This window comes from Ochotona princeps, chromosome 21, assembly GCF_030435755.1.
Source record: "Ochotona princeps isolate mOchPri1 chromosome 21, mOchPri1.hap1, whole genome shotgun sequence".
NCBI classification, from domain to species: Eukaryota; Metazoa; Chordata; class Mammalia; order Lagomorpha; family Ochotonidae; genus Ochotona; species Ochotona princeps.
Genome location: NC_080852.1, coordinates 34,938,556 through 34,966,486, shown reverse-complemented (window position 1 = coordinate 34,966,486; position 27,931 = coordinate 34,938,556). Strand labels below are relative to the sequence as shown.

General features: G+C 57.2%; 2 protein-coding genes across 3 annotated transcripts in view; one reads left to right on the top strand and one right to left on the bottom strand.

The window, feature by feature from the left end:
- The window catches only part of CFAP92 (cilia and flagella associated protein 92 (putative)), a 33,721-nt gene extending 31,236 nt beyond the window's left edge, over positions 1 to 2,485 (bottom strand). For both annotated transcript variants that reach the window (XM_058678896.1, XM_058678897.1), the window contains exon 1: positions 2,464 to 2,485. The gene's annotated coding sequence lies outside the window, so the exon portion shown is untranslated. The remainder of the gene's footprint in view (positions 1 to 2,463) is intronic.
- EFCC1 (EF-hand and coiled-coil domain containing 1) lies at positions 1,848 to 24,258 on the top strand. The gene is made up of 9 exons (XM_058678898.1): positions 1,848 to 2,749; positions 3,913 to 4,199; positions 18,462 to 18,616; positions 19,836 to 19,980; positions 20,786 to 20,880; positions 21,025 to 21,098; positions 22,369 to 22,506; positions 23,180 to 23,249; positions 24,122 to 24,258. Exons 1-9 carry the CDS (start codon positions 2,084 to 2,086, stop codon positions 24,256 to 24,258), a joined length of 1,767 nt encoding a protein of 588 aa, XP_058534881.1. The 5' UTR covers positions 1,848 to 2,083.
- Positions 24,259 to 27,931: the final 3,673 nt, after the last annotated feature.

The window sequence follows — 27,931 nt, the reverse complement described above, 5'->3', positions numbered from 1 at the left end:
GCCCTGTCTTTTCATTTTATAATAGCGTCTTCTCCAGTATAGAAGTCTCAAATTTGGTTAAGATCTGACATATCTGCTTCCTTCTTTTTCAGAACATACATTTTGTATTGTTACCTAGGAAACCTTTGGGCCCGGCGGCATGGCCTAGCGGCTAAAGTCCTCGCCTTTAACGCCCCAGGATCCCATATGGGCGCCGGTTCTAATCCTGCAGCTCCACTTCCAATCCAGCTCCCTGTTTGTGGCCAGGGAAGGTAGTCGACGACGGCCCAAAGCCTTGGGACCCTGCACCCATGTGGGAGACCTGGAGGAGGTTCCTGGCTCCTGGCTCCGGATGGGCACAGCATCGGCCGTTGCGGTCACTTGGGGAGTGAATCATCGGATGGAAGATCTTCCTCTCCTCTCTGTCTCTCCTTCTCTCTCTGTATATCTGACTTTGTAATAAAAATAAATAAATCTTTTAAAAAAAAAAAAAAAAAGAAACCTTTGTGAAACCCAGGCCCGTTGTAATGGAAATAAAAAGAAAAAAAAAAACTTGGCGTCTACACAGAAAGCAAAATCCACGGACCAAGGCTCCCCAACAGTAAGACTGGATCAAGGATATTCCCAGACACTTCCGGGGACTGTATTAAACAGGATAGCTTTTAGGAAAACCTAACAGGGTCAAGAGCTTCGAAAGGGCCCTGCTCCTGGAGGAGCCCCAAATCACTAGCGACACGGAGGCCCTCCCACAGTCTGGCTTAAGGGGCCAGGTGAGGACGCCCTCATCAGCGCCTCCCGCTCCTGCCAGCAGAGGGCGCCACGGGCTGAGGAGGGAGGCGGCTCGGGCCGGGCGGGGAGGGCCCGCCTCAGGTTCATGGGGCGCCCCTGAGGAACCCGGAAACCTGCCCCCTTCGCGTGTTGCGGCAGGGCCGTCCTGCACCCTCCGCCCGAGGAAGACACAGAGCGTTGTCTCCACCTAAAAAGCTGCTTCTTGCCTCAGTGCATGGGAAAAGTCTAAATGAAAATGCCAGAAGGGCGCGGTCGTGGTCTCGGTGACAACAAGGTGGATTTTTTTTTCCCCTCTCTTCTTTTTTTAAGTCATTTCCCGGCGCCTGGGAACGACTCTGCGCTGGAAAGGGCTCCAGCGGGGCCGACCCGGCCTGGACCAAGCGTTTCTTGGCTGCGGTGGGAGGCAGGGGCGGGGGGCTGGCCAAGCCGCTTCCCAGCCCCCAGGACTAACAAAGGCGCGCCAGGAGACCCCCTGACTCGACTCGCCTGGCACCTTCAACAAAAACCTCGTGGATCCCAGCCGAATGCTTTCCCGGGCGCCTGGTAACGGGCCGGCGCGCCATGGCGGACCCCGAGTGCGGGCCGGGGGGCCCCCTCGCGGCGCCACCGCGAAAAGCGTCCCCGTCGGCGCCGGCCGAGCGGCTGTGGCGCCGAGGGCTCCTTCGCGAACGCCGCGCCCGCTCGTGGGGCTTCGGCCGCGGCGGGCGTGGTCCAAGGCCTCGCCGTTTCTCGAGCTTTCTGACCGAACCGAGGCCACCCGCGGAGTCGGCACTCCAAAGCCCAGAGCCACCCGTCCCCCGGCTGAGGGGGCACAGAAGCCCCCCACTGCCAACATCACGCCTCGCGGCTGCTCCGCTCCGGGTGCCGCGCGTGGGGCGGGAGGGGTCCCTGTCCCGTCCCGGGTGCGGGGAAGGGAGGAAAGCGCCCTGGGAAAGGTGGCCGCTCAGTTCCAGCGGCAGAGTCCCTCGGAGGGCGCCTCTCGGAGGGCTTTCCCAGGAGACGCGAGGGGCGCGTGGGCGTTGGGGCGCACACCCTGGCCCGAGGGGCGAACGCACCGACCCGCGGCGCGAGGACGAGGATCTGGCGGGGTTGGCGGGGACTCCCGGGCCGCCTCCCTCGGCCTCCGCTCCACGGTCACCCGGGTAAACAGAGGCTTGGTGCGCGGCCAGCACAGCTGCAGGCCACTGGCCCCGGCGTCGCTCCGACCCGCCCGCGGCCGCCAAGCCCCTCCTCCCGAGAAGCTGCGGGGCCGGCGCTGGAAGTGGCGGGCGGAGGGCCCCGAGCAGGGCAGGGCGGTGCGGCGCCGGAGCCCGGCATGGAGGGCACGGCGGGGGACCCATACCGGCGGCCAGCGCGGCGCACGCAGTGGCTGCTGAGCGCCCTGGCGCACCACTACGGGCTGGACCGCGGCGTGGAGAACGAGATCGTGGTGCTGGCCACGGGCCTGGACCAGTACCTGCAGGAAGTCTTCCACCACCTGGACTGTCGCGGCGCCGGCCGCCTGCCCCGCGCCGACTTCCGCGCGCTCTGCGCGGTGCTGGGGCTGCGCGCCGAGGGGCCGGGGGCCGGCGAGGGAGCCGCGGAGGCCGTGGCCGCGGGAGATGCGAACCCCGCAGGCATGAGCCCCGGGGACGGGGACGCGGATGTGGACGAGGAGGCACGGCTGGCGCTGTGTGCCGAGCCGCCCGAACTCACCTTCCGCCAGTTCCACGCGCGCCTCTGCGGCTACTTCGGCGCCCGCGCGGGACCCCGGCTGCCCCGTGGCGCCTTAAGTGAACACATAGAAACGCAGATCCGCCTGCGCCGCCCGCGTCGCCGCCGCCGCCCGTCCCGCGAGCCGGGCCCCGATGGCGGCCCCGGAGGCGACGCGGCCGGCGAGCGCGTGGCGCGGCTGGAGGAGGAAAACAGCAGCCTGCGCGAGCTGGTGGAGGACCTGCGCGCTGCGCTGCAGAGCAGCGATGCGCGCTGCCTGGCGCTCCAGGTGTGTGTCACTGGCTGCGAGGGTCGGTCAGAGTAAAGCCGGGGCTTGGGGACAGAGTAAAGCCGGGGCTTGGGGACAGGGGAGAAGGGCCGGCTGGCTGTGCAGCCCAGGGGAGGTAGAGATCAGCTGCCCTCCACCGTCCCAACCCACCTGCACCTGCTTGTCTTTGTCACCTGTGCACACACACAGCAGCCATCCTCCCATCTTGTCTTGCCCCTCCCGAACTAGAGATTGGCACTATGGGGTGGAGTCCTACCCCGTTATACGGCAAGCACCCTTCCTGCGGGTATTCTGGAAGGTTTAGGGCAAGGCTAAAGAAGACCCAGTTCCTGCCTCAAGTCTCTCCTCACCTGTTGGGGTCATGAACAGCTCCTTCCCTCAGGCAGCAGATAGTTACGGGGCTGCCGTGGGGGCAGAGCTACAGCCCGAGTGGGACGCAGACAGTGTGGCCAACACTGTGGGGCGGGCAGTCACGGCCACCAGGGGCGAGCCCTGGGGAGCAGTCATGGACACAGTTCCAACCCCAGCGTCTGGGATAGATCAACACACATTGGAGCTTCTTGCCCAGCCATGTGCCAAGTGGCAGTGCTTTGGCCAAGGGTTGCAGGAGGAAACCAATAGCCCCAAGGTGGAGAGAGTTAGCAGGATGTTAGCCCCCAAACTTAGCCCAGAGGGTGGTGACGTGTGATCTTTATGGCTGTATGGAAGGAGAAGACAGGTAAGGAGGTCTCGGCTGAGCCAGTGGAGGCCAGAAAGTAGCGCCTGGTGTGGAGTGAACAGCCCTGAGAAGGGAGACCAGGCGACCACTCTCAGTGTTTACTCAGCATCTACCGTGTGTCCAGCCTGTTTCAGGCATGAGGCACCCCTGGCAGAAAGCCTCCAATGTCCGACTGACGCTTGGCATGCTCCTCCAACCCGAGTCTGACTGGCCAGGGCAGTTGAATGCCCATGTGCAGGCAGGTCACCGTGCAAATAGACTGGGCTTTGCGTGTTTCCCTCCTCCTACAAAGGTGGCCGGGGTCTCCTAGGGCTGTTATCAGGGTTCCCTGAATGGGACCAGTGGGTCCCTCCTGCAGTTCCACGCACTGGTGCACCATCACCTTGCAGCTTTGCTAACGCCCCCTGTCGCTCACCTTCCGCCCTCTGCCGCCCTGTCTCCGCAGGTCGGCCTTTGGAAGAGTCAATCTGGTGGCCACGGAGAGGGGCTCGGAGAGCCCGAGGCAGCAACGGTGCGGGAGCTGCAGCAGGTGCGGGGCGCCCTGGCGGCGGCCGAGGCCCGTGCGGGACGGCTGCGCCAGGGCCAGGCCGAGGTGCGGCGGCGCGCGGAGGAGGCCCGGCGGGCAGTGCTGCGCAGCCTGCGCCGGGTGCGGGAGCTGGAGGCCGTGGCGCAGCAAGTGCCCGGCCTGCAGCGCTGGGGGCAGCGGCTAGAGGCGGAGCTGCGGCGCTACAGGTGAGCACGGCTGCCAGGGGTCCCCACTTCAGCTCCGGTTCTCACAGTCCACGGGTGTGCTCTCCTTGACCCACGCAATCCCGTGCCCGGCTGTGTGTTCACCAATTCGTATCCCGGCGACCATTCCTCAACCCGATTTTTGTCCTCGGTCCACCCCACCATCTCTTCTCTCCACCCACGCACAAATTGCATGATTCTTTGCACTTAGATTTGATTCTGACCATCATGGTCATGTGCAGGCTCTGAGCTTTACAGGCTAACCACATTTAATCCTGGGCACAGCCCTAGCCAGTGGGTGCCTTTATGTCCCCTGTGATAGCTGTGAGGATGCAGGTTTGCACTGGACACCTGATGCTGGCTCCCTCCGGCTAGGATGCTGGCCCTGGGCCCATGGTTTGCCTCCTGGCAGGGTCTGTGCCATGTAACTCTGGGCAAGTCACCAGCCCTCTTGGCCTCTGCTCTGGAGTAGAATTGATTGCTGCCCTTGTCAGCACAGACCCTGAGACAGCCAGAACCCCCAAATCCAAGCCCAGGCAGTGAGCCCGTGGGGCTCCCCATGAGCCAGCACAAGTCAGGCACAAGGCAGGCGGGCGAGAGTTCACTGGCAACGACTGGGGTGGGGGAGTGGGCAAGTGGGACCCTCATACTGCTCAGCCTGCCCATGAAGAAGCCACTGGCGCCGAGAGCTGGGGACAGGAGGTCACCAGGCAAAAGAAGCTGGAGGGGAACATTCTAGAATATGGGGATGGTGGTGAAATGAGACCAGGATCTGTAGGGAGGCAAAGACCAGGCCATTTAGGGCCCAGAAAGGGGGTAGAAAGGAGACCAGTCGTTCCCTTAGGAGAAGTGGAGGCCAGGGGAAAGCTAGAGAGGGGCAGAGGGAGATTTGCATCTCAATGAAGAGTGACCCGGCTCCCGCTGTGGCGACAGAGCTGTGGGGGAAGGGGAGGAGCCCGCCAGGGGCCCCTGCCAGCTGGAGAAGGAGGGGCGGCTGGAGCATGGCTCCAGGGAGGAGGGCTCTGGCCCTGGTGAGGTGCTCCCAGCTGGCAGATGACAGGGCGGCCGGCCTCCTGCCGCTGCAGATGTTTGGACAGTGACTTCCTGTTTGCACAGCTGGCCGGCCAAGGAGCGCCTGGCTCGAAAGTCTTCTGAGGAGGAGGAATAAAGGGGCTCCTCACGTCCTTCTGGGTCCCTTGCAGCCTAGTTGGAAGAGCAGCTAGACCCTGGGCAGGGCATGTGGATGCTGCCTGATTCCCCCAGGTCCTAGGAGATCCAGCAGGAAGCTGGATCGGAAGTGGACGCAGGACCCAGCCTTCCCTGCCTGGGCCGTGCTCTGGGGCCCCAGAATGGCACCGCTGCCTCCCGCAGCCAGTCTCTGTGTTGCATCCCCCCCATACGAGGCCTAGCAGCTGTTTCTTGTCTCATCAGACAAATAGTCCCTCTCCAGACATGTCTGTGTGCAGCGCAGGCTACTCATGATGGGCTGGGGGTCTGCAGTTATGTAACAGCTCACAGGAGAATCTGCCACTCAGGAATACCATTAATCCCGCTCACCCACGACCTTCCCCTGGCTTGTCACCGTCAGCCCCAGCCACTTTCCAGTTTTCTCTGTTTTCTCTACCCATTCTTCCTTCCAATTAGCCAGGTCTCCTGAAAGTGCTGTAAAGCTTAAGTCAAGCTGGCTTTGGTGAAAACAAAACACTTGTCTTAAAGCTAGCAGGTCTACCCATGGCCAGGGCTGGATCCGGGGACTGCACTGTCACCAGGGTGTGCAGCATCTCTTGTTTTAGGTAGGCCGTCTCCCAGTGGTCCCAGGGACAGGGGGTGGGGGGCTACAGGTGCTCAGCTGACCTCGGCGAAGCTCTGAGTCGGTGCAAAGGTCCCCTCCTGTCTGAGCCATCATTGGATCAATCAGAAACCCATCACCCCTAAACCCATCACCCCTAACCCATCATGGGGCCAACCTTAGACACAACCCCACCCCTGGAGCCAGGGCAAGGCCTGGGGACCTCTGAAACTTCTCCCTGGAGATTCAGGGGGTGTATCCTGGGTGTGATTAGACATATACACCCTCCTGCTACTCCATGGGAGCTGGCAGCCCAGCACTGTTTGGACCAGGGAGGGGACCAGTCAGGGCGGGTTGGGCCTGCTTTTTGGCTGCTGAAGGCTTCAGGGTTTGGGAGCCAGTCTCCTCACCAGGCCTCGCTGTTCAGGTACTTGAATGAATGAGTCCTCAGAAAGGACCCAGGTGTGGGTTCCTGAGTGGTCCAATGGCCTGGGAGGTTCATTTTGTTTGGAAAAATGATATTTAAATTTGTTTCGACAGAGATCTGTCCACTGGTTCACTCCCCAGATTCCCACACCAGCCAGGACTGGGTCAGGCCAAGAGCCAGGAGCCCAGTAGTCAGTATGGATCTCTCACATGCATGGCAGGGCCCCACGTGCTCAGGCTGTCCTCCGCTGCCCTCCCAGGGGCCCATTAGCAGGAAGCCATGTCAGAAGTAGCAGAAACTAAGTTAAACAGAATCATCCCAATAAGAGAATGTGGGTACCCCAAGTGACAGCACTACGCTCGACGCCCACCCGTGCTCCTTGGAAGGTGGTAGGTGGCCCTGGGCAGAAGGGCTCTGGGGGGACTCCTGGCATCTCCCTCATCTCTCATTTGCCTGGCACAGCCTCCCCAGCTCTATGGCCAGAGACCAGCCGGGTCCTCTTGGCAGGATCCCCAGGGCACCTGAGCAGGCTGCAGGGCCTGGGGCTCCAGCAGCCAGAGGGAAAAAGACCAAAAAGCGAGCTTAGCTTGGTTGGGGTGGAGGCAGGCGCCAGTCTGGCCTGGATGGCTTTGTTGTGGGAAGGATAAAAAGTCTGGGAGGGAGGGAGGGAGGGAAGGAGGCTCGCGGGAGGCCCACTCTTTCTGCTGACCACCTCGGAGGGGACACAAAGACCGGGCAGCCCAAGGGCCCCCTCCTTTCTTCTGCCTTATTGCTAGGGCTTAGCCTGGCCCCCAGGGACTGGGAGTTAGAAGGTCAGGAGGCAGGGGTGGCGGGGGGGGGGGGAGAGGAGGGAAGAGGAGTGGCCAACAGCAGGGGAGGGGTGTGGGGCACCATTTGGAGTTCTGTTATCCTTGGAGACAGGGCATGTGGGTGGCCGGTGGTAGGAACGGAGGCCCATTTCCCAGGAACAGAGCTCACAAAAGGCAGGGCTGCTGGACACCTACCCCAGGCCCTAAAAGCTTGGGATGCAAAGACAGCTCCACACACTGGGGTCTAGGCTCAGGAGGCCCAGTCCAACAGGACTGGAACCCTTTGGGGGCACTGGGGTAAGCTACAGCCCCATCTGTCAGATCGGCAGGGGACTGTGCAGCCTGTTCTCTGTATGACCCTGGTGATGGAGGAGGGGCACCAGGACTGCAGCAGGCGAGGCTCACCTCTGTGAGCCCTGATGTTCTTCTGTGAAATGGGATGACGTGAACAAGGTGCTGATTCGACGCTAACACGTAGAAAGGATACATGCTACCCAGCACTGAGAAACACCTGTTAGACTGGAAATTGTCACCACCTCCCTCTCATCTCACTTCCCACCAACAGGGGACCCTATAAACCAGTCACACTGGTGAGGCCCAGCCAATGGGAGCAAATGGACAGCTTCATTTGAGGGTGGCAGAGCTCTAACAGAGAGCCACATTGTAGACAAGTACAGAGAGCTGGCTGGGTGAGTAGGGTGTTGACATATGAGTAAGAGTTTTCTCAGGCAGTACAGAGCCAGATTCCTATGAGTACAAGGGCTCAAAAGTGGGAGAGGCCTTGGCATCTCCTGGGACAGGCCAGGGGCCTGGGGGGGAGGAGTTGGGAGTTCCTGGGGATCCCACTAGGGCACCAGGAGTCTTGAGTTGGGGGTTATTGCCCCTCCTACTCATCAGCCACGTTGCACTGTGATTGCTAAATGCAAGTTATCAGGGACCATTGCTCCAGAGAGCCCCACCCTCTTGTGACACTGGGCAGTCACCACAGATGGGCAGTCAAGCTACACCTGGGTAGAATAACATTTTGCAGGCAGCAGGCAAGACCACTGAGTGATCAGAAGTGTTCTAGTGGCAAGGTTCAGAGCACCCAGCCTTGTTGGGTGGGTCTGCCCTCTGCTGGGAGCAGAAAGTGTGGGTGTGAACTCAGTACTGTCTTCCACAGGTCGCCCCAAGCAGATGGCCTGCTCAAGTTTGCAAGAGGAGGTGGGAGGTGGGGGAGTGGGCCCTTTTCTTGTCTATCCAGGAAAATAAACCTACCGGAAGCCCCTAGCAGATGTCCATGTAAGGGCCAGAGCTGAGTGGCCAAGGACCATGTGACCCCAGAGAAAGTTACCTTAGTGAGCACAGCCCCCCAGCTGCCTGGCCCATGGCTCCCAAATGGACCCTGTGTCCACACAACAGCCAGGGCAACCCTGACTGCACAAATTCCTTTGTGTATCAGGCATGCCCCTTGGAGAAGGATGGAGCCCAGAGAAGGACAGTGAGTGGCCCATGGTCACTCAGGAAGTCAGGGACACAGCCTGGGCTGTATTCCATCTTATACAAGTCCCCAGACCCACAGATCTTTCTGTTGTTTTCCACGGAGGGGGGTGCAAGAGGGACTAGAAGTAAGTGGCAGTCCTGCTGGCTGGAGACAGCCCCACAGGGTCCAGGCTGGCCTGAAGCGCTGGGGCAGTCATCGTTGGCCACGCGTCTGCTCTGAGATGCCTGGTCACCCCTCCCTTGGGAAGCTTTCACTTGACCTCTCTGCTCACTTGCGAGGACCGTTCATGGGTCTGCCATACGCTGCATAAAGCCAACTCAGGCCCCCAGTCATCAGCAGTCCCCTCCCCATCGTGTCTGCTAGCTGCAGCTGGGAACATGGGTGCAGGGACCCCCAATGCAGCATTTTGCAAACCCTGTGGCCCAGCACATGACCTCCCAGTACCTGTGGCCCTACCTGTAACAGAGGGACCCAGAAAAAGAAAGGGTCTGGTGCTCCGGAGACCAAGTGTCTCCACTCCTGTGGGTGATGAGGGCACCCAATGTCCCTCTTCTGGCTCGCAGCCACCAAGCCTGATGGAGGACATGGTTCAAGCACAGGCAGGTACACAGGGATGTGACCTGGGCTGGGGGCCTCTCCTGCAAGGATCCATCCCCAAACCATTGACAGATTTTTTACATCACAGTAGTTCAGTATTGTCACAAAATAATCAGTGGCTTTTCTTTTTTCAGCAACTTCTATAGAGTCCTGATTCAGCCTAAATGTGATTTGTCTTCACTAAATACTACATTCAGGTCCATGGTCCCAGTGTTGGGAGGCGGGGCCTAGGGGGGCAGCTTTGCCCTTGGGAGAGGGGTCCTCACACAGGGACCTGCAGGAAAGCGCCGAGTCCCTCCCCTAAAGTCCTGCTGAATGCCCCAGCATCCCAGCCTCCTCCCTGGTTTCCCACTGATGCCCCCCACCCCACCCCCATCCCACCACCTGCTGTGCCCCCCCTTCTGCCACAGAGGCACATCTCCCAGGGAAAAGGCCAGCTGCCCAGGAGTAGCAGGTATTCCACGGCTGCCAATGGTGTTGGTCCCGCAGACCCCTGCTGGCCAGATTACTGAGTAGCCTCCACAGCTCAGGCCAACAAGGCCTTGGGGGCGCTCAGCCCTGCCCATCACCCTGCTTGGTGTCCCTGAGAGACAGGTGCTGGGGTTGGCTCAGACCCTCCTGTGGCACCTGCGGCCCCACCCCACTTCATGAAGGTGGGTGTTTCCTAGTCCCAGGCCAGAGGAGCCCAGCGCTGCCCCCAAGCCTCCACACTTCATGATTTATTCCCAGCTCTTCCTCCGGCCCCCTCCTTCCTACTGTTGTTCTCGTGTTTGCACTTGCTGGGCCCCGTTTCCTGAGAGGCTTCTTTGCTCAGGAAATGCCACACAGCAAAGGAAGCCACTGTGCAGGGACCGTCAGGGCCTCCTGGGACAGGTTCGGCAGAGTGGCCGTGACCAGACAGCCCACTCGCACCTCTCAGGCCCCGGCTGGCTCTGAGGGTCCCGAAGCCTGGAGCCCCACAGCTTCCTGCAGTGTTCCAACCCACTGTGCAGCTCAGGGAGTTGGAAGTGACAAGAAAACAAACACCAGGGACATTTTGCATCCATGCCAGAAAAAGCGGGGCCCAGGAGGTGTGATGATCTTTGATGTGTGGCCTTCACTTTGATGTGTACCATGAAGGGTGCTTTGGTTATAGTCTCAGCTGCCTGGATACACCCTCCCCCATGGATACAGTGACGGTCACTGACAGACCTTCCAAGTCTGTGGTTAGTCCAGTTCAAGTCAGGGGACCAGCAGGTGGACTGGGTGGATCTGGAAGAGCCTGACTGAGGCTTACATGTAAAAGAGAAGCAGTTTCACCTGCTAACATTGTGCCCACTGTGGACAGGGTGTCGGCTGTACCTGCCTGCTCTGCCTTGAGTCAGAACTGGAGATGTGGAGTTTGACGGATGTCACCTGCTTCTCTCGTTGAACCCTGGCTGGCACAGGGGCAGAGGCAGGGGGGCTGGCATTGACCAGGGAACTGGAGTGACATTTCTAAATGTCAGCAGGGCACTGGCCAATGCTGGGAACAGTTTAAGCACCATGATGCTCTAGGCTGTACGGTAACATAAAACCCGGCTCAGATTGGCTCCAGCCACACAGGCCCTGACGGCCTCACAGGGAGGTCTGGACAGACAGCTCTTGGTAACTTGGTCATGTTCTTAGGGCCCCAGTTCTCTGCCTTCCTGCTCTCTTCTTCAGCTCGCCATCTGGGCTGTTGGCAAGGCTGCTCACGGTCACGCAATAACTTGGGCTACAGCCTGGGTCACACCACCCCATTCAGAAACTGGAAAACAACCATTCTTCTTTGGTTTTCCTTCTCAGCCCAGGTTCTGCTGGGAGACTTTTCCACCCCTCTCATTGGCCAGAATCACAGCTCCGTCTGTGACAAAGGGAGGAACCGTCCCTGTGGACCGAGGCCCATCAAGCCTCTTGCCAGAGTGGTCCCGGAGCCCGTGCCGAGAGCACACCCTGGGTGTGCCTGTTTGGTCCTCTCTGTTTGGTTTCTATCACAACTGTGACAAACACCATGTGAGCTCACGGTTCTGTGGGCCAGAAGGCCAGGCAGCCTTGGCTGGGTCCAGTGGCTGTGGTGCTGGCAGAATCAGCAGAGTCAGGCCCATGTTCCCCTGATGGACATGCACGGGGTGGTTCTCCATGGTCTGTCCCCTGTGGGCCCTTCACCTTCCGCCCTGAAGCGACCCGACCCGAGACTCCCTCATACCTCACATGTCTCTGACCAGCCCAGAAAGTGACTTGCTTTTTTTTTTTTTAAAGATATATTTATTTTTATTGGAAGGTCAGATATACAGAGAGGAGGACAGAGAGAGAGGAAGAACTGTCAGCTAATTCACTCCCCTAGTTTCTGCAATGGCCAGAGCTGAGCCGATCCAAAGCCAGGAGCCAGGAACTTCCTCCAGGTCTCCCACATGAGTGCAGGGTCCCAAGGCCTTGGGCCATCCTTGACTGCTTTCCCAGGGCACTGGCAGGGAGCTGAATGGGAGGCAAGGCTGCCTGGACATGAACCAGTGCTCTGTGGGATTCCGGTGTGTTTAAGGCGAGGACTTTAGCCACTAGGCTACCGAGCTGGGCCCAAGCTGTCTGCTTTATAAGGGACTTGTGTGATGGAGCGAGGGTGGTTTCCCTCTGTCACGGTCCATGCCATGGAACATCCAGCGTCAAGGCATGACTGCACACCCTGTTCATGGGACCTAGGAACGGGGGTAAGCATCCCGGAAACTGTTCCCAGAAATCGTGCCTGCCCCTGCAGGAGCCCAAGTGCCCATCCCAACTCCACGGACACCTGCAGATGGAGTGAGGTGTGGAGAGGCGGTTGAGCAGCCGCAGACACCTCCTGGGCTGAGGGACATTCTGGCCCCTTACAGAGCAGCGGCCAGGGTGGCAGCCTCACTCAAGGTTGGAGCAGCCAGCGGCCAGGGGCTGCTGTCTTTGCTCAGAGGGGATTTCAAGACAAGCCACACTGCAGTCAGCATTCCTCAGACACTTCCTGCAAGGATTGGAGCCACAGCAGGAACCACTCTCATGTCACACTCTGTGCTCACGTGAACCACAGTCGGGTTCCATAGGTTGCAATCACTGAGTGTCTGGGTACTTCATGAACCTAACAGCGGCTTACAAAGGAGTTAACATTGTGCGCGAAATGACTGCCAACTATTAACCTAAGCTCCAGGTCCACGCTGCATTGTTGGGCAGGGCTGGTCTAACGTCCTGTGTGGATGGAAATGCTTTCTCTGTTCTGTAGGGTTGGCCGTGAGCCATGCGGGGATGGGGAGGCATGGGCAGTAGATGTGTGGCTGCTGTGATGGAGGAACTTTGTGTTTGATTTACATGAATTTACATTTAAGTAGTCACATGTAACTAGTGCTTGCCATGTTGGACAGTGTAGGTCAGGTTTAAACATGGTGGGATTACCATTGTTGCAATTCACCGATTTGAAGATTAAAATAATAAAATAATGTACAAGGGAGAAGGAGAGATGGATAGGCAGGATGTAGGACGGGGCCAGGTGCGTGCATTCCTCATTTCATCCCAACTTCCTTCCTGTAGCTGCAGTGACTAACTCTCAGTTGCCAAGCTGCCAAGTGGCCTGGGTATTTGGCCTCATGTTTAAGATGCTGGCCTCCAGTAGAGAAAGGAATCATCCCAGTGTGCTCCCCATCCCAGCCTCATGTCAGTGCAGGCTCTGAGAGGCAGTGACAGTGACTCTGGCGACCGGCTCTGTCACCCACGCAGGAGACCTTTGAGTCCCTGCCTTTGGTTTTGGCCCTTGTCCTTACAGACATACGGGGAGTAAACCAGTGAATGGCAGCACCCACCGTCTCCCTGCCTCTCAAATAAATCCAGGGGTCCGGCTGTGTCCCCCAGAGGGGAAGGACTGGAGTGGCTGGCCCAGGATAAACCAGACAGAAGCCAGACCTTCAATCCTGTCAGGCTGGGGAGGGGCTCAGGAAGGCTACAGGCCAGGCTGGCACCAGCAGAGACTCCAGAAGGTTTCCCTCCTTGGACACACGCTGGATCCAATTGGCTGACCCAGCAGCCTCAAAATCCAAGTCCACGGGGATGGACGCCTTATGCTCCCAGAACCAGGCAGCCAAGGCCAAATGAGGGGTCTGGGACGGCTGCATTTGCCCAGGAATGTTCTGGAGATTGCAGGGTTTGGGGGAGGACAGTATCTAGGGGATGAGTGGTGCTCCCGACACTTGGAGCACTGCCAGGGATCCAAACCTCCATGCAGAGTTTGCACAACCTAGATGGCCCCCACACCCGGCTCAGCCCCGCGTGCCATGCTGGCCACTTACACAGTGGCTATCTGAGAAGGGAGACAAGAGCCCCACTCCCCACTCCACTACTTCTGTAAACACAACATTTGTGTGTGCACAAAGACTTTGCCAAGAATGTGCGGCTGTGTGCATTGAGGGGAGGTTGTACTTTCCTTCGCTCAGAATTTCCCAACAACTGCCCCTCATCTTGGCACTGCCTCATGGCCAGCAACAACACTTGTGGAGCTTAACCAGCTGCTGAAGAACACCGGGTCCATGGAGGTCACCCCAGGGGTCTGGGTGTCCCCTTGTCTGTCTGGCTGTCCATTTCTCAAGCCTCTCTGTACATCTACCCAGGACTTCAGAAGGTTTATGAAAAAGTAGAAAAGGTGAATTTATTTCAGTAGAATCAAAATTTGAAACCTGTGTGCACCAGTGGTCTTGAAAAGCTCATGAAAATGCCTGTGATGAAAAACTACAGCAAGGGATGGGCGTTGTGGCTCAGTGCATCAAGCTGCAATGCGACATCTCGTCTGGGCACCTGTTGGTCGTGGCTGCGCCCCTCCCACCCAGCTCCCTGGAATGTGCCTGGGAAAGCAACAGAGGATGGCCCAGTGCTGGGGTCTCTGCCACACAGACAGAGGAGACCTGGACGGAGTTCCTCGTCCCTGGCCCTGCTTTGGCCATTGCAGCCATTCGGAGGGTCAACCAGTGGATGGCAGATTTCTCTATTGTCTTTCAGGTAGATAAATCAATAATTTAAGAAATGTACCTGGATTTCAAATTTTTACACAAACTTGTGGGGGTTTTTTAGTTTTTAAAAATTTATTTTTCATTTTATTAGGAAGGCAGAAAGACATAGACAAAGATCTGTTATCCTCTGGTTCATTCCCCAGATACCTACAGCCAGGCCTGGGCTGGGCAGAGCTCCACTCAGGCCTCCCTCAGGGGCAGCAAGGCCCCGATACGTGAGCCGGCAGCCACTGCCTCCCAGGTCTGCAGTAGCCAGACCTGAGTCCAAAGCAGAGGCAAGACTTTAAACCCAGACACCTCAATATGGGATGTGAGCAGCCCAAACGCTGCCTTGACCATCACACCACAGTCCACTCCTCAACTTTGCTTCTTATTGTTTTTTTTTTTTCAAATTTATTTAAGAGTTACACAGAGAAAGAGATTTTCCATATACTGCTTTTCTCCCCTCATGGCTGCCAGGCCAAAACCAGGAGCTGGGAGCTTCCTCCAGGGCTCCTACCTGGACCGTCTTCTGCTTTACCCAGCTATTAGCAGGGAGCTGGATTGGAAGTACAGCAGCTGGGACTTGAACTGGTGCCCATGTGGGATGCTGGCATCACAGGCAGAGGCTCTGCTTGCTCTTCTACAAAACCTTCAACTTACCTTTTGATTCCATTTTTCCCACAGACTATTTTTGTACTGCCCTTATAGTTATTTATCTACCTATCTCTTCTTCTTACTAATCTTTAGAAAGATTTATTATCATTACTGGAAAGGCAGATCAGATTTATGGAGAAGAGGAGAGGCAGAAAGATTTTCCATCTGTTGGTTCACTCCCCAAATGGCTGCAAGGGCTGTTTGCTGGAGTTGAGTCGGCCAAAGCTAGGAGCCAATAGCTTCGTCTGGGTCTCCCACATGGGTACAGGGTCCCAAGGCTTTGGGCCGTCCTCGACTGCTTTCCCAGGCCACAGGCAGGGAGCTGGATGGGAGGTGGAGCAGCCAAGACACGAACCAGTGCCCGTAGAGGATCCTGGCGTTTGCAAGATAGGATTTAGACATTGAACCATCACACCAGGCTCCTATCTGTTCTATCTGCATATATTTTCTTAGTCCTTTTTCTAAACACCAAATGTTAGAATGTCAACAACATTCTTTGGCCATCCAAATTTAAATGTAACTGTTGTGAGTGGCCGTATGTATCTGGAAGCTCAGTATATCCGGGTATTTACCTACTGAAACCCATTATACAAGTCAGTTCCTCTTCTTTCTGCTTTAAATTGCTATGGCATATCACCTTCATTTCTCCCAATGCCATGTGAAAAGAAGGCGTTTTGTTTGTGCAGCTCATGTGGGGAAGGTAGAATGCTCCAGACTATTCATCACATGTATATGTCTTTGCCTTAATCCAGCTCATTCTTTTCCATAATTTGTTTGGTGGTTTGTTTTTATAAATCTTTTTTTAAAGACTTATTTTTATGGCAAAGTCAGATATACAGAGAGGAGGAGAGACAGAGAGGAAGATCTTGACTCTGATGGTTCACTCCCCAAGTGGCTGCAATGGTCAGTACTGCACTGATCTTAAGCCAGGAGCCAGGAGCTTCTTCTGGTCTCCCACGCGGGTGCAGGGTCCCAAGGCTTGGGGCTGTCTTCAACTGCTTTTCCAGGCCACAAGCCGGGAGCTGGATGGGAAGCAGGGCTGCCAGGATTAGAACCAGCGCCATATAAAATCCTGGTGCATTCAAGGTGAGGACTTTAGCTGTTAGGCAACCATGCTGGGCCCGCCCCTTTTCCATAGTTTTAAAAGGAAGTTGGATTGCCATCACATAGGGAAGCTAGGAGCGCTTAACATGTTCACTCCCTAATGACTACAACTGCCAGGCCCCAGGCCAGGCTGAATCCAAGAGCCTGGAATTTCACCTGGGTCCTGCGCTAGTCTGCTGTGGTTAGGATGGGAGGGGGACAGAGAAGGTTGGAGGGTGTCTCCTCACCCAAGGGCCCCTGGAACAAAGGGTCCTTGCTTCATAACCTCAGACTCTTCCTCATGGGAGGGGTTGGTTGAGGGGTCTAGGCAGCTCTGTGGGCCACAGCAGGCTAGGGCAGCATGACCAGCATGGCTTCCAAAAAGATGGCCATGACAGCAAGTGGCCACGGCCTGGAGGCAGGAGAGGGGAGCTGGGATGTCAGGCTGGCCGTTCAGGGAAGCTGAGCCGGGTAAGGCCACTAGTGACCGTCTGCCCTCCACTCTGTCCCCATGTCAGCCCCTAGCTACCCAACTCCAAACACTGGGTCAGGGCTGATGTTGAGACACGATGGATGTGCCTGCAATGTCACCCCTTCTAATCAGATCACTGGTTCGAGTCCTGGCTGCTCCACTTCCAATCCAGCTGCTGCAAATGCACCTGGGAAAGCAGCAGCAGGTGGCCCAGGTGTTTGGGCCTCTGTAGCCATGTGGGAAGACCCAGATGAAATTCCAGGCTCCTGGGTTCAGCCTGGCCTGGGGCCTGGCAGTGGTAGTCATTAGGGAGTAATGGAGCAGATGGAAGATCTCTCTCTCTCCCCGCCCCCACTCACCTCTTAAAAAAAGCTGGCTCTGTGGTCCAGGCTGACCGCCAATGACTGTCGGGTCTTTAAACCAGCAGATTCTAACAAAGCCTTTCCCAAAGCAAGAATGCTGCCATCCCCACACACCACGACGTGTCTGGTGAGGCCATTCCAACCACAGCCTCACTTTTGGTAATCTGGTATCCCACCCTTTGTCTACTTAATGTGGAGCCTGGGGATGTTTATGATGGGCCACACAGGGGCCCAGGAACAGGCGGTGACTGCAGACAGCAAGGCCAGAGCTGGAGGCAAGGACTTGCCTCCAGTCACGTTTGATCCTTGGAAATCCAGTGTGGGAGCCCCCGTGAAGCGGGGACCACAGAGGTGCAACACGACATAGTATTTATTCAAATGAACCGACTGTGCTGTGTGTTCACTGAAGCCAAGTGATACATCAATAACTCGTGCATTCCTTCACAAAGATGATTCCTGGGATGGGTGCAATGGTTCGATGGCTAAATCCTCACCTGGCAAGTGCCACGATCCCATATGGGCACCGATTTGTCTCCCAGCAGTTGCACTTCCCATCCGGCTCCCTGCTTGTGGCGTGGGAAAGCAGTAGTGGATGGCCCAAAGCCTTGGGACCTGCACAGCATTGGAGACCTGGAGGAGGCTCCTGGTTTTTGGCTTCAGATCGGCTCAGCTCTGTTGTAGTCATTTGGGGAATAAACCAATGGGTGGAAGATCTTTCTCTCTGTCTTGTTCTCTCTATAAATCTGATCTGCCTTTCCAATAAAAATAAATAAATCTTAAAAAAGAGAAAAGGATGATTCCCATGGCTGAAAGACTACATGGGTCTTCACTCGGGGTCGATGATGCATGTTGGACCAGTTTTCCCAACAGAACTGCTGATAACACATCCATTTATGATCATTTTATATAAATATTATGATAACATAATTATGATGATTGATCGATTGGTTTATTGCAGTTGAATTGTGAGAAGGTTGGTTTTGTAGAACCTGCATGAGGCCATGGTCAGTCTTTCTAAGGGGTTTCCCTGGTCCATGCATCTCCCTGGTCCTGCACGTGTCTCCTTGGTCCTCCCTGTGTGTCTCTGGTCCTCCATCTGTCTCCCTGGTCCTCCGTGCATCTCAGTGACCCTGGTCCGGCCTCGCCTCATCCCACATGCATGGCTCCAGCTGTGAGTCCTGCAGTTCCCCCAGGATGCCCCTGACAACTCAATAGTTGTTCTTATTCCTCTCATTAATTCTGCCAGACTGTTCCTTGGGGTCCCCAGATGGCTACTGCAATTCCAAACATCGCATCCTCACACATCAGTGTCAGAAGACAGGCAGGAGCGAGCATTTCGGGCATTTTCTTTCCCAGGCCTCTCTCTATTAGAATTAAAGACTAATTCCTCATCGGATTTCTCTTGGAGTCCTACTGGCCAAGACGTGGTTACCTGTGTCCTGGCTGCAAGAGAAGCCAGACACGGGAGAATGCGGTACTTGCTTCCGACCCGAGGGGGCTAGGTGGAGGCAGCTCAGGCAAGCAGAGTGAGGACTGACACGGGCCACACCCAACCCACCTCTCCACGCCTGTGTCTCTTCCTATATCCACAGGGCAGAGGGTCCCCAACTCCCAACAACTGCCCGGGCCAGCCCAGAGCCAGGAGTCTCAAGTGGGGAACTTGAGGACGGTGGGACCAGAGATCCTGACGCCCTGACGGGAGCCTCATCACTGGATAGCAGCTCCGGGAGCAGAGCCCTGGACGAAGGTTTGTCCCTGTGCCAGTCCTGCTGCCAGGCTCACGGCCAAGCTGGCTGCACCCCAGCCTGGCTCAGGGACTGTGTGTGTTGGCCTCAGCACAGAAGCTGCTTCCCCTGTGGTTGGAAGCCCACGGGCCCCTTTTCCTCCTTCCCCCTGCCCCTTCTCCTGGTTGCCTGAAGAACTTGGACCTTAAGGATCTGGTGGGTGTGGACATAACAGGAGTGAGCTCAAGGGCTCTCCTGGGACAGGTCCTGCGTCTCTGTCACCGATGGCCATGCCCAGCACCCTGCACCTGCCTCTGTTAGTGACACACAGGTGTGTATCATGGCCCAGTACGGTAAGCCACTGTTAGGGAGCCCACACCCTATATCAAAGTGCCTGGAGTCAAGTCCCACCTCTGCTTCCCATCCAGCTTCCTGTGGTGGGCCTGGGGTACCTCCTGTGGGAGGCAGCGGGTGACGGCCCGAGTACGTGGGCTCCTGTCACCCACCCAGGAGATCTGGACAGCGATCCAGACTCCTGGCTTCAGCCTGGCCCAGCTGTGACAGTTACAGCAGTTTAGGGGATGAACCAGGAGATGGAAGATCTTTATCTCTGTCATTCTGCCTTTCTTATAAATAAATAAATGTATTTTTTTATTTTTAAGTGATTTATTTATTTTTGTTGGAAAGTCAGATATACAGAGAGAAGGAGAGACAGAGAGGAAGATCTTCCATCTGCTGATTCACTCCCTAAGTGGCAATAATAGCTGGAGCTGCACTGATTCAAAGCCAAAAGCCAGGAGCCTCTTGTGGGTCTCCCATGTGGGTGCAGGGTCCCAGGGCTTTGGGCTGTCTTCAACTGCTTTCCCAGGCCACCAGCAGGGAGTTGGATGGGAAACAGTAACCCTGTTCCCAACCCTGGACATGAACCATTGCTCAAACGGGATCCCAGCGTGTGCAAGGCAAGGATTTTAGCCGCTAGGCTACCACACTGGGCCCATAGATCAATCTTTACAAAGAGAGAAAAAACAGGGTGCCACTCTCCCTGCACCCCTGTGTAAAACCCCAGGGAGAAACCCTGGGGCCATTGTCCCCCCTGAGCCAGTGATGTGGGTGGGGGTGAGTGGTGGTGGGCACAGGCCTGGCCTCAGGGCAGCAGCTGGCAGAGGCCCTCTCCCTGGTCATTCCCCGGGTGTGCACTGCTCTCCCCCCTTGTCCCTGACCCTGGTACCATGTCTTCCACAGTGGGTGAGCAGCTGTTCCGCTCTGTGGAGGGCCAGGCCGCCTCGGATGAGGAAGATGAGGAAGAGGAGAAATGGCGGGCAGAGCACAGGTCACCAGCAGCTGAGGTCAAGGCCCTGCCAGCTTGGCCCTCCAACTGCGGGAGTGGGTGAGTGCGGGGGCCGCCAGGGCCCCAGGACCCCAGGTCCCTGAGACGGCGACAGTGACAGGACCTGAACTGAGAGGCTGCTCGTCCTAGTCACTCCCCAGCGCCTCTGAGGCTGTCCCCTCGTCCATCAGGAGGAGACAAGGCCACCCTGTGGACTGAGATGACCATGTCCATGGCCTTAGTCCCTGTCACTCCTCTTACTCCGTGGACCACTGTCCCAGGCAACTCCAAAGACCAGTGTCCTGCTCAGACCATGCCTAGTGACCTCACACACCCTGTCCCAGCCCTGCGGCTGCTGCGTGCCTCACAGTCCTGGCTTAGTCCTAACCACCAGGATGCTTGCAGTCTCGCGTGGTGCCTGGGAGCCCTTGGCACGATTTGAGGCTCTGGGCAGATGCAGTAGCCCTCTTATCCTGTGTCCCTGTCATGGTGACAAGGGTAAGGAAGAGAGAGAGAGCAGGGAGAGGCAGGAGGGAGGTAGAGGGAGATCCTGTTGGGAATGAGGGACTGAGCGAGGCAGTGGTTGGAGGAAGGCCATATGGAGAAGCAAAGGCCCTGGGGCGTGTTAGAGGGACTGGGAAGTCACTGCAGAGCAGGGGGGCTGAGGGAGCAAGCTGGTGGGGGCAGGAAGTGGGAGGAAAAGTTCGAGAGGTCATGGCAGGTCTGGGGTTCCCTCTGAGTGACCCAGGGGATGGGGTTGGGGGGCACATAGCCAGCTGTGGCCTGGCTGTGGTTTGAGAAGACAGGCTGTGCCATAAGACAGTGCTATCCCCGCTCCACCTTGTTGACGCTCTGCTCTGCTTAGGTGTGGTGGCCAGACAGCCACGAAGCTGAAAACTCACTACGGCCCTCCAGGCATCGCTGACCACACCTGCAGCCCTGGGGAGCTGGAGGCCCCCGGTACCATGGCACAGCGACCAAGCACCCAGGGCACTGCCGACCACACCTGCAGCCCCACGGAGCTGGAAGCCCATGGCGCTGTGGCTCAGCAACCAGGCAACCAGGGCACTGCCGACCACACCTGCAGCCCCGCGGAGCTGGAAGCCAGTGGCTCCATGGTGCAGCGGCCAGGCACCCAGGGCTGTGGCGGGAAGGTGCTAGGAACCCTGGGAGAGGAGGTCAGCAGAGCCCCCGGGCCCTGAGGCAGCATGGTAGAGCCCCCACCCCACCATGTCTCTCTCACAGAGGAGCAAGCCGAAACTCACATGTGATTTCCTTTGATTTCAGTTAAAAGAATTACATTTAGGGCCCGGTGTGGTGGCCTAGTGGCTGAAGTCCTCACCTTGCACACACTGGGGATCCCATATGGGCACTGATTGTAGTTCTGGCTGCTCCACTTCCCATCCAGCTCCCTGCTTGTGGCCTGGGAAGGTAGTCAAGGACGGCCCAAAACCTTGGGACCCTGCACCCGTGTGGGAGACCTGGAAGTGCTCCTGGCTCCTGGCTTCAGATTGGCACAGCTCTGGCCTTTATGGTCACTTGGGGAATAAATCATTGGATGGAAGATCTTCCTCTCTGTCTTCTCCTCTCTATATATATCTGACTTTCCAATAAGATAAATAAATAAATCTTTAAGAATTACATTTAAAATAAGTGAGGCGGGAGAGGAGGTCTTCCATCTGCCGCTTCATTTGCTGCATGCCCACAGCAGCAGGCATTCCTTGCAGCAGCTCAGTCTGCCCCGACTTACATTTAACAAAAACATCTGCAGGTTGTGTCCCGGGAACTCACTGGGGTGTAGAGCTGAGGACAGCTTCAGGCACAGCTGGACTGATGCGAGATTGTGTACCCCCCCAACACCCCGGGCTGGCCCCACTTCCCCCTCCTCAGCCTAGTGGGGGGGGCAGGGCAGGCTGGACCACAGACAGCCTGGAGACACTAGATGAGAACTCCCAGAGGGAAAGAGTCCCCACCTGCGCAGCCTCAGTGGTAGGGTGGGGGTCCGAGCAAGGGGAGTGAGGCAGCCCGCTGTCCCCGTGTCAGCGTGGTCCTCGCGGGCTGCGACTCTGCCCTTTCCCCTTGGGGACTTCTCTGTTCCAGTGCAGGCAGAGGCACAGGGATGTGGAAAAGCTGCTGCTTCACTGGGCCTTCGCCCCCAGCACGCTTTGATGCCAGTTTGTGAAAACTTGTTGTCCCATAGGTTGTTTATGTAGGTCTGGGGTGCTCCCAGCTCCTTAGCTCACCACTCACAACAGTGTGGACATGCTTCGTCCCTAAGACCCCGGGGAGGGCTGGGCGCAGGGGTTAAAGACGCCTCCTGGGACGCGCATGTCCCCTATCCAAGGGCCCGGTTCAGCCCCCAACTCCTCTACTTCCCATCTCAGGGGTCCGGGGCCCCAGGAGGGCAGGCAGGGGTGCGGTGTGAGAGCACTGAGGCCCTCTCCGCAGGTGGACCTGCGGCACAGAGGAGAGACCGAGCTCCTGAGGCTGGAGCTGCAGATGGTGGAGACAGAGAGGGTGCGGCTGTCCCTGCTGGAGGAGAAGCTGGTGGACGTGCTGCAGCTGCTGCAGAGGCTCCGGGACCTGGTAGCCCCGCCCCCGGGCCTGCGGGGAGGGGAAGGGAGCCCTGCATGGGCTCTGGGATGCTGGGCAGGTGGGGAGCTGGTTGGGCCCTGCAGCCCTGGGTGTGTCTTCCCACTTCCCCTGGTGTGGCCTTGCACCTGTTAAGCTGTGCATACTGCAATGAGCTGTGCTAGGCATCGTGAGGGTGCCTGCTTGAGTCACACTGTCCCCTACATCTCTGGCTACAAGTCCATTTGCACAGTGTTCCTCCTGCATCTGTGGGAGCCTCGTTCTAGAGCTTCTGCAGATCCCAAAAGCTGAGGCTCCCCCAGTCCCTGATGTAAGCTACAATGGACGCTAGGCCACATTGTTCAGGCAATGGGGACCAAAGCATAAGTCTGTATGTATTCAGATATTTCCCACCTGTGCTGGCTGACTCTTTGGGTAGAACCTGCCGAGTGCCCATGACCTTGGTGGACAAGGCCCACACACAGCTCCCTGCACCCAAAGGGCTCTGAGAGACCCAGTTCAGGCAGCCTAGGGATAGGGGGCCAAGGAGGATGGGAGGGTGGGGTGGGCCCTGATCAGTTCTCAGGGGGCTGCACAAAAGCCCCTGAGCCCTCTGGGTAGCCGGCAACCCCAGATGAGGGTGTAGCAGTTACCATGTGACCCAGCCCTGCCTCCATGTGTTTTTCAGAACATATCGAAGAAGGCCCTGGGCAGGACACTGCTGAGTGCGCTGGATGCTCGCAGGGACCCCACCCAAGGTAGGATGGTGAGGGCAGGGCAAAGGACTAGGAAGCAGATCTGGGGACTGGGATCAGGACTAGGGCATGGGACTTGGCTGGGGGGCAAGTTTGCGGGTCAGGGCATATCATCCTGACCAGGAACTCCCACCCTATTCACTGCCTGCAGAATCCAGTCTGCAAAGCGACCTCACTGTTCATTCTGAAGGTGCAGGGAGCTGGCCCACAGAGGAGCCAGAAGGGTGAAGCCCGGGGGGCAGGGTGGGACTGTGGGGAGTGCTCAGCCTGGCCACTGCAGGGCTCAGCCCGGCCCTGCAGGTGGAGCATCTACAGTGTCTCTGACTCCCCACCGGGAGTCCTTACAACAACCCAGTAAGCGAGGGGCCTTTGTTCCCACACTTAGATGGGGAGACCGGCACGGAGAGCCCACTGCCGGCCAGGCGGGTCTGATGAGCTACACTGGGGTGGGAAACATCCATCCTGTGGGCCGGAGAAGTCCCGAGAAACCACACGGTCAGGCCCTGCCAAGGCAACCGCATGCAGGACTGGAAATTCAGCCAGGCAAAGCTGGGTCATTTTAGCTTAATCATTGTATATGGCCTTCAAGTGACATGGACATCCAGATGGCCCCAGGCAGAACAAAATGGGGACCTTGAGACAGAGTTCAGGGGGCAGAGTTCCCACAGGACCATGCCCAGTGTGGCCAGGAAGAACAGAGCCTACTGGGGCCACTTAGCAACGGGCAAGTGGGCCTCACAGGGCATTGGTGACAGGCATCTGGAACGTGCAGGGCCTGGGCAGGCCCCGGCACTCAGGAGGGGAGGAGACTTATGGCGGGAGTGGCCGCGTGGGCTGACACAGCACCCTGACCACCCCCCATTGCTTCTCTCTAGACGCGAGCTCCAGTCCCGCGGCCACCCTGGACGCCCTACACCAAGCCTTGGCCAGCTGCGAGCTCTTGCGGAGACAGCCCCCCAGCCCGTGCCCATCAGCCCCCGTGCTCCCCAACCCCCTCCTCATCTCCTGCTGAGGCCCCTGCCCCGCCTCCACCATGAGATCAGCACCACACCACCCAACTCAGGAGGCCCCACGTCCACACCGAAGTCCCACGAATGCCCTCCAGCACTGCCTGTCCCTCACAACAGCGAGCCTGCTGTATGGGAGACCTACCTGGGCCAGCCCTTGGGACACTGCCAAACCACTGGGAATCTCCTCAAACCCCAGCAAGTGTGACAGAACAGGGAAGATTGGAGGAATTCCCAGGAGGGAGTGATTACTGTGGACTGCCTGGAGGAAGCCGACCTTGACCTAGCAGTGGAAGGCAGGCAGACTCCAGAGCGGCTGAGAGAGAGCAAGGAGAAGGTTTAATGTAAGGAACAGCAAGAGCAGAAGTGTGGTCTCAGCCAGCTCCCCGTCAACATCCTGCCCAGGGCCCTGCTACCTGAACACTCCCCACGCCTGTGCTGCGCAGGACAGAGCTGTGGTGGAAAACACCACGTGTAGGTGCCGCCAGCGCTAACCTGAGGCAGAGTGCAATGAGCCCCCTCCTGAGGGGTTTGCGTGCAGCCACAGGGTGCAGCTGGGATACAGGGGGCACCCCAGTCTACTCAGCCTGAGCCACAATGGGGAGGGACTGGGGCAAGGCACAAGGGGGAGTAATAGAGACCACCACCTGGAAAAAGCCAGAGAAGAGACTGGTCCCTTCCAAGGGGAGGAGCCAGGTGGGGTCACACCCCCTCACCGCACAGAAACTGGACAACCAAGAGGAAGAGGTGACAAACCCTCCACAACCTGGAACTCTACACCCCAGGAGGCTGTCCTTGGAGCCTGAAGGAGAAGTAAAGCCACGCTCACACGGAAAGGTGGGAAGCATGTGGCCAGCACACACTGCCTGCGTGAGCCGTTCAGAGAGGACAGGGGCGTGAGGTCAGAACCCGGCCCCACGTAAAGGATGAAGGTCGTTAGAGAAGGAGGAAGTGATGTTTCTCATGCGACAACAGGAGCATCTGTGAGATGCATTCCAGAGATGGTGCATCAGAGTACGACAGAGATTAGGACTGTGAGGTTGTTCGAAGGTACCCGGACGAACCGTGGAGCGGACTAGTGCTATGTGAGTGGGCTGGGTTAGTTGTGGAAGCATAATGCAAATGGTAGAGTAACCACTAAAATAAAGTTTGAAAAACAGACGATCAGTACGTTAAGAGAGAAATCGAGATTATATGAAAGGATCCGTTAACATCACAAAAGGCAGAAGAAGAGTACCAGGCACCCAGGAAGAGACGGCACAGGCCACACCCCCACACGACTGACGTTGACCAAGAGATGGACACATCGTCCGTGTTCTGCATGAGCTCAGGAGGTGTTCGGCTGCCAGACCGTGTCCAGCCTGGTGCAGCAGCTGCGTGAACCACAGACAGGGTGGGTTTCAGAAGAAGAAACCAACAGTGGCGAAATGGAGCAAGGCCCGGCCGAAGCCACGACTACAGAGGAGCCAGTGGCCCAGCCTTGGAGGCCTGAGCTGAGAGCGGCAGGGAGAAGCGTCCAAGTCGTCCCTGGTGGAAACCCAGCACCCTGCGGTAGAAACAGCGCCGCCAGCAGGTGGAAATCGGGAAGGACCAGGGTCCGGGCCGGGGCGTCATGGCCAGCTGAGGCTGGCAGATGCCATGTAACGCAGCATCTGCCTGCTCCCCAGAGCCATGCAGCAGGTCGCCGCAGCGCACCAGGCACAGGGGGAGGGCTGCCACAGTGTCCGAGAACAAGGAGTGAGCTGCGCACCAGTGACCAAGGGATGACTGCGACTCCCCAAATCGTGCAAGCTTCAAGGGAGAAACCTCAAAAGAAATGCTTATAATGCTTGGAACAAAATGCAAATATAATGTATACAATTGATGTGAAATCACATAAGAAATTATAGGGAAATGCATCATTTTGAATACTTGTTCTTAAAAAGTTTTTTTAAAAAATGCTGTAAAATCGGGCCCGGCGGCGTGGCCTAGCGGCTAAAGTCCTCGCCTTGAACGCCCCGGGATCCCATATGGGCACCGGTTCTAATCCTGGCAGCTCCACTTCCCATCCAGCTCCCTGCTTGTGGCCTGGGAAAGCAGTGGAGGACGGCTCAATGCATTGGGACACTGCACCCGCGTGGGAGACCCGGAAGAGGTTCCAGGTTCCCGGCATCGGCCCGTTGCGGCTCACTTGGGGAGTGAATCAGCGGACGGAAGATCTTCCTCTCTGTCTCTCCTCTGTATATATCTGGCTGTAATAAAATGAATAAATCTTTAAAAAAAAATGCTGTAAAATCGATCATCAGAACTTTCCCACGCCAGGAAACAATACAAATGAGGAAACTGACTCCCAAGTGGAAGAGAAGAGGTCAAAACTGAAGCACAAATGGAGAGGCTTGAACACAGGAAACAAGGAGAGAGAATCAATAAACCTAAAATCCGATTCTTGGAGGCGATCAGTGGAATGGATTAGACCCTCCCCGGAGCATTGAAGCAGCCATGTGTAATGACCAAGGAGAGGGCACATCAGGCCCTGAACCACACAGCGCCAAGGAAGACCACAAGTGTGCTGACTGACATGCAATGAGCACATTTCCCGAAGGCAGAGAATGGCAAGAAAGTACACATCACAGATTTCCTGGTACATCTAAAAGTTGTGTCAATCCTGCAGTCCCTTAAATGTACAACTGCCTTACATGTAAAAAAAATGCACATGCCTTCTTTGCTTATTAAATACTTTATGGTTTAAAAAAAACTAGGCCCGGTGTGGTAGCCTAGTGACAAAAATCCTCGCCTTACATGCACCGAGATCTCATATGGGCGCCGGGTGAGGTCCTGGCTGCTCCTCTTCCCTTCCAGCTCCCTGCCTGTGGCCTGGGAAAGCAATGGAGGACAGCCCAAGGCCTTGGGACCCTGTACCCACGTTGGAGACCCCGAAGAAGCTCCTGGCTCCTAGCTTCGGATCAGCTTAGCTGCAGCCAACACTCGGGGAGTGGACCAGCAGATGGAAGATCTTTCTATATCTCCTTCTCTCTGTAAATCTGCCTTTCCAAAAAAAACACTAAGCAAAACAAGTAATGCTGCTCTTAGCCCCAGCAGGTCATTGTCGTCTTGCTGATGGGGGGTCTCGCCTCGACAGTGCCGGCCACGGACTGAGCAGGGGGCTCAAGGCTGGGCTGCTGGGCTGCTCTGCCCACCCATGTGCCCTTCCCTCCATGAGAGATGTCTCTGCAGGGTGGACTTCTTCCCAGGTTGCACGGGAAAGAGAGATCTTCCATCTGCTAGTTCACTCCCCAAATGTCAACAGCCAAGGCTGGGAGCCCAGATCTTCACCTGTGTTCTCGAGGGGGGTGGCGAGGCCCCGAGCCCTAGAGCCATCCACTGCTGCCTGCCGGGGTGCACCTGAGCAGGAAGTAGACCAGAAGCAGAGCCAGGGACGGGGGTGGCCTGGGCAGCGCCCCTGCCGCCTTAGGGCAGAGAACTTCCTTCAGAGTTGACGTCAATCCTGCCCCTGTTGGATCAGCCAATCCTGGTCCATGTTCCTCGGCTGTAGTGGAATGCCCAGAAAGAGGTTGGAAAGCTGAGCGCAGGTCGGCAGGCTGAGTCTGAGGCAAACGGCACGAGGTGGGAGGCAGAGCCCGGGAGACCATGTGGCAAGATGGGAAACCAGACAGTAGGGCAGAGGGTGTACCCAGGCCT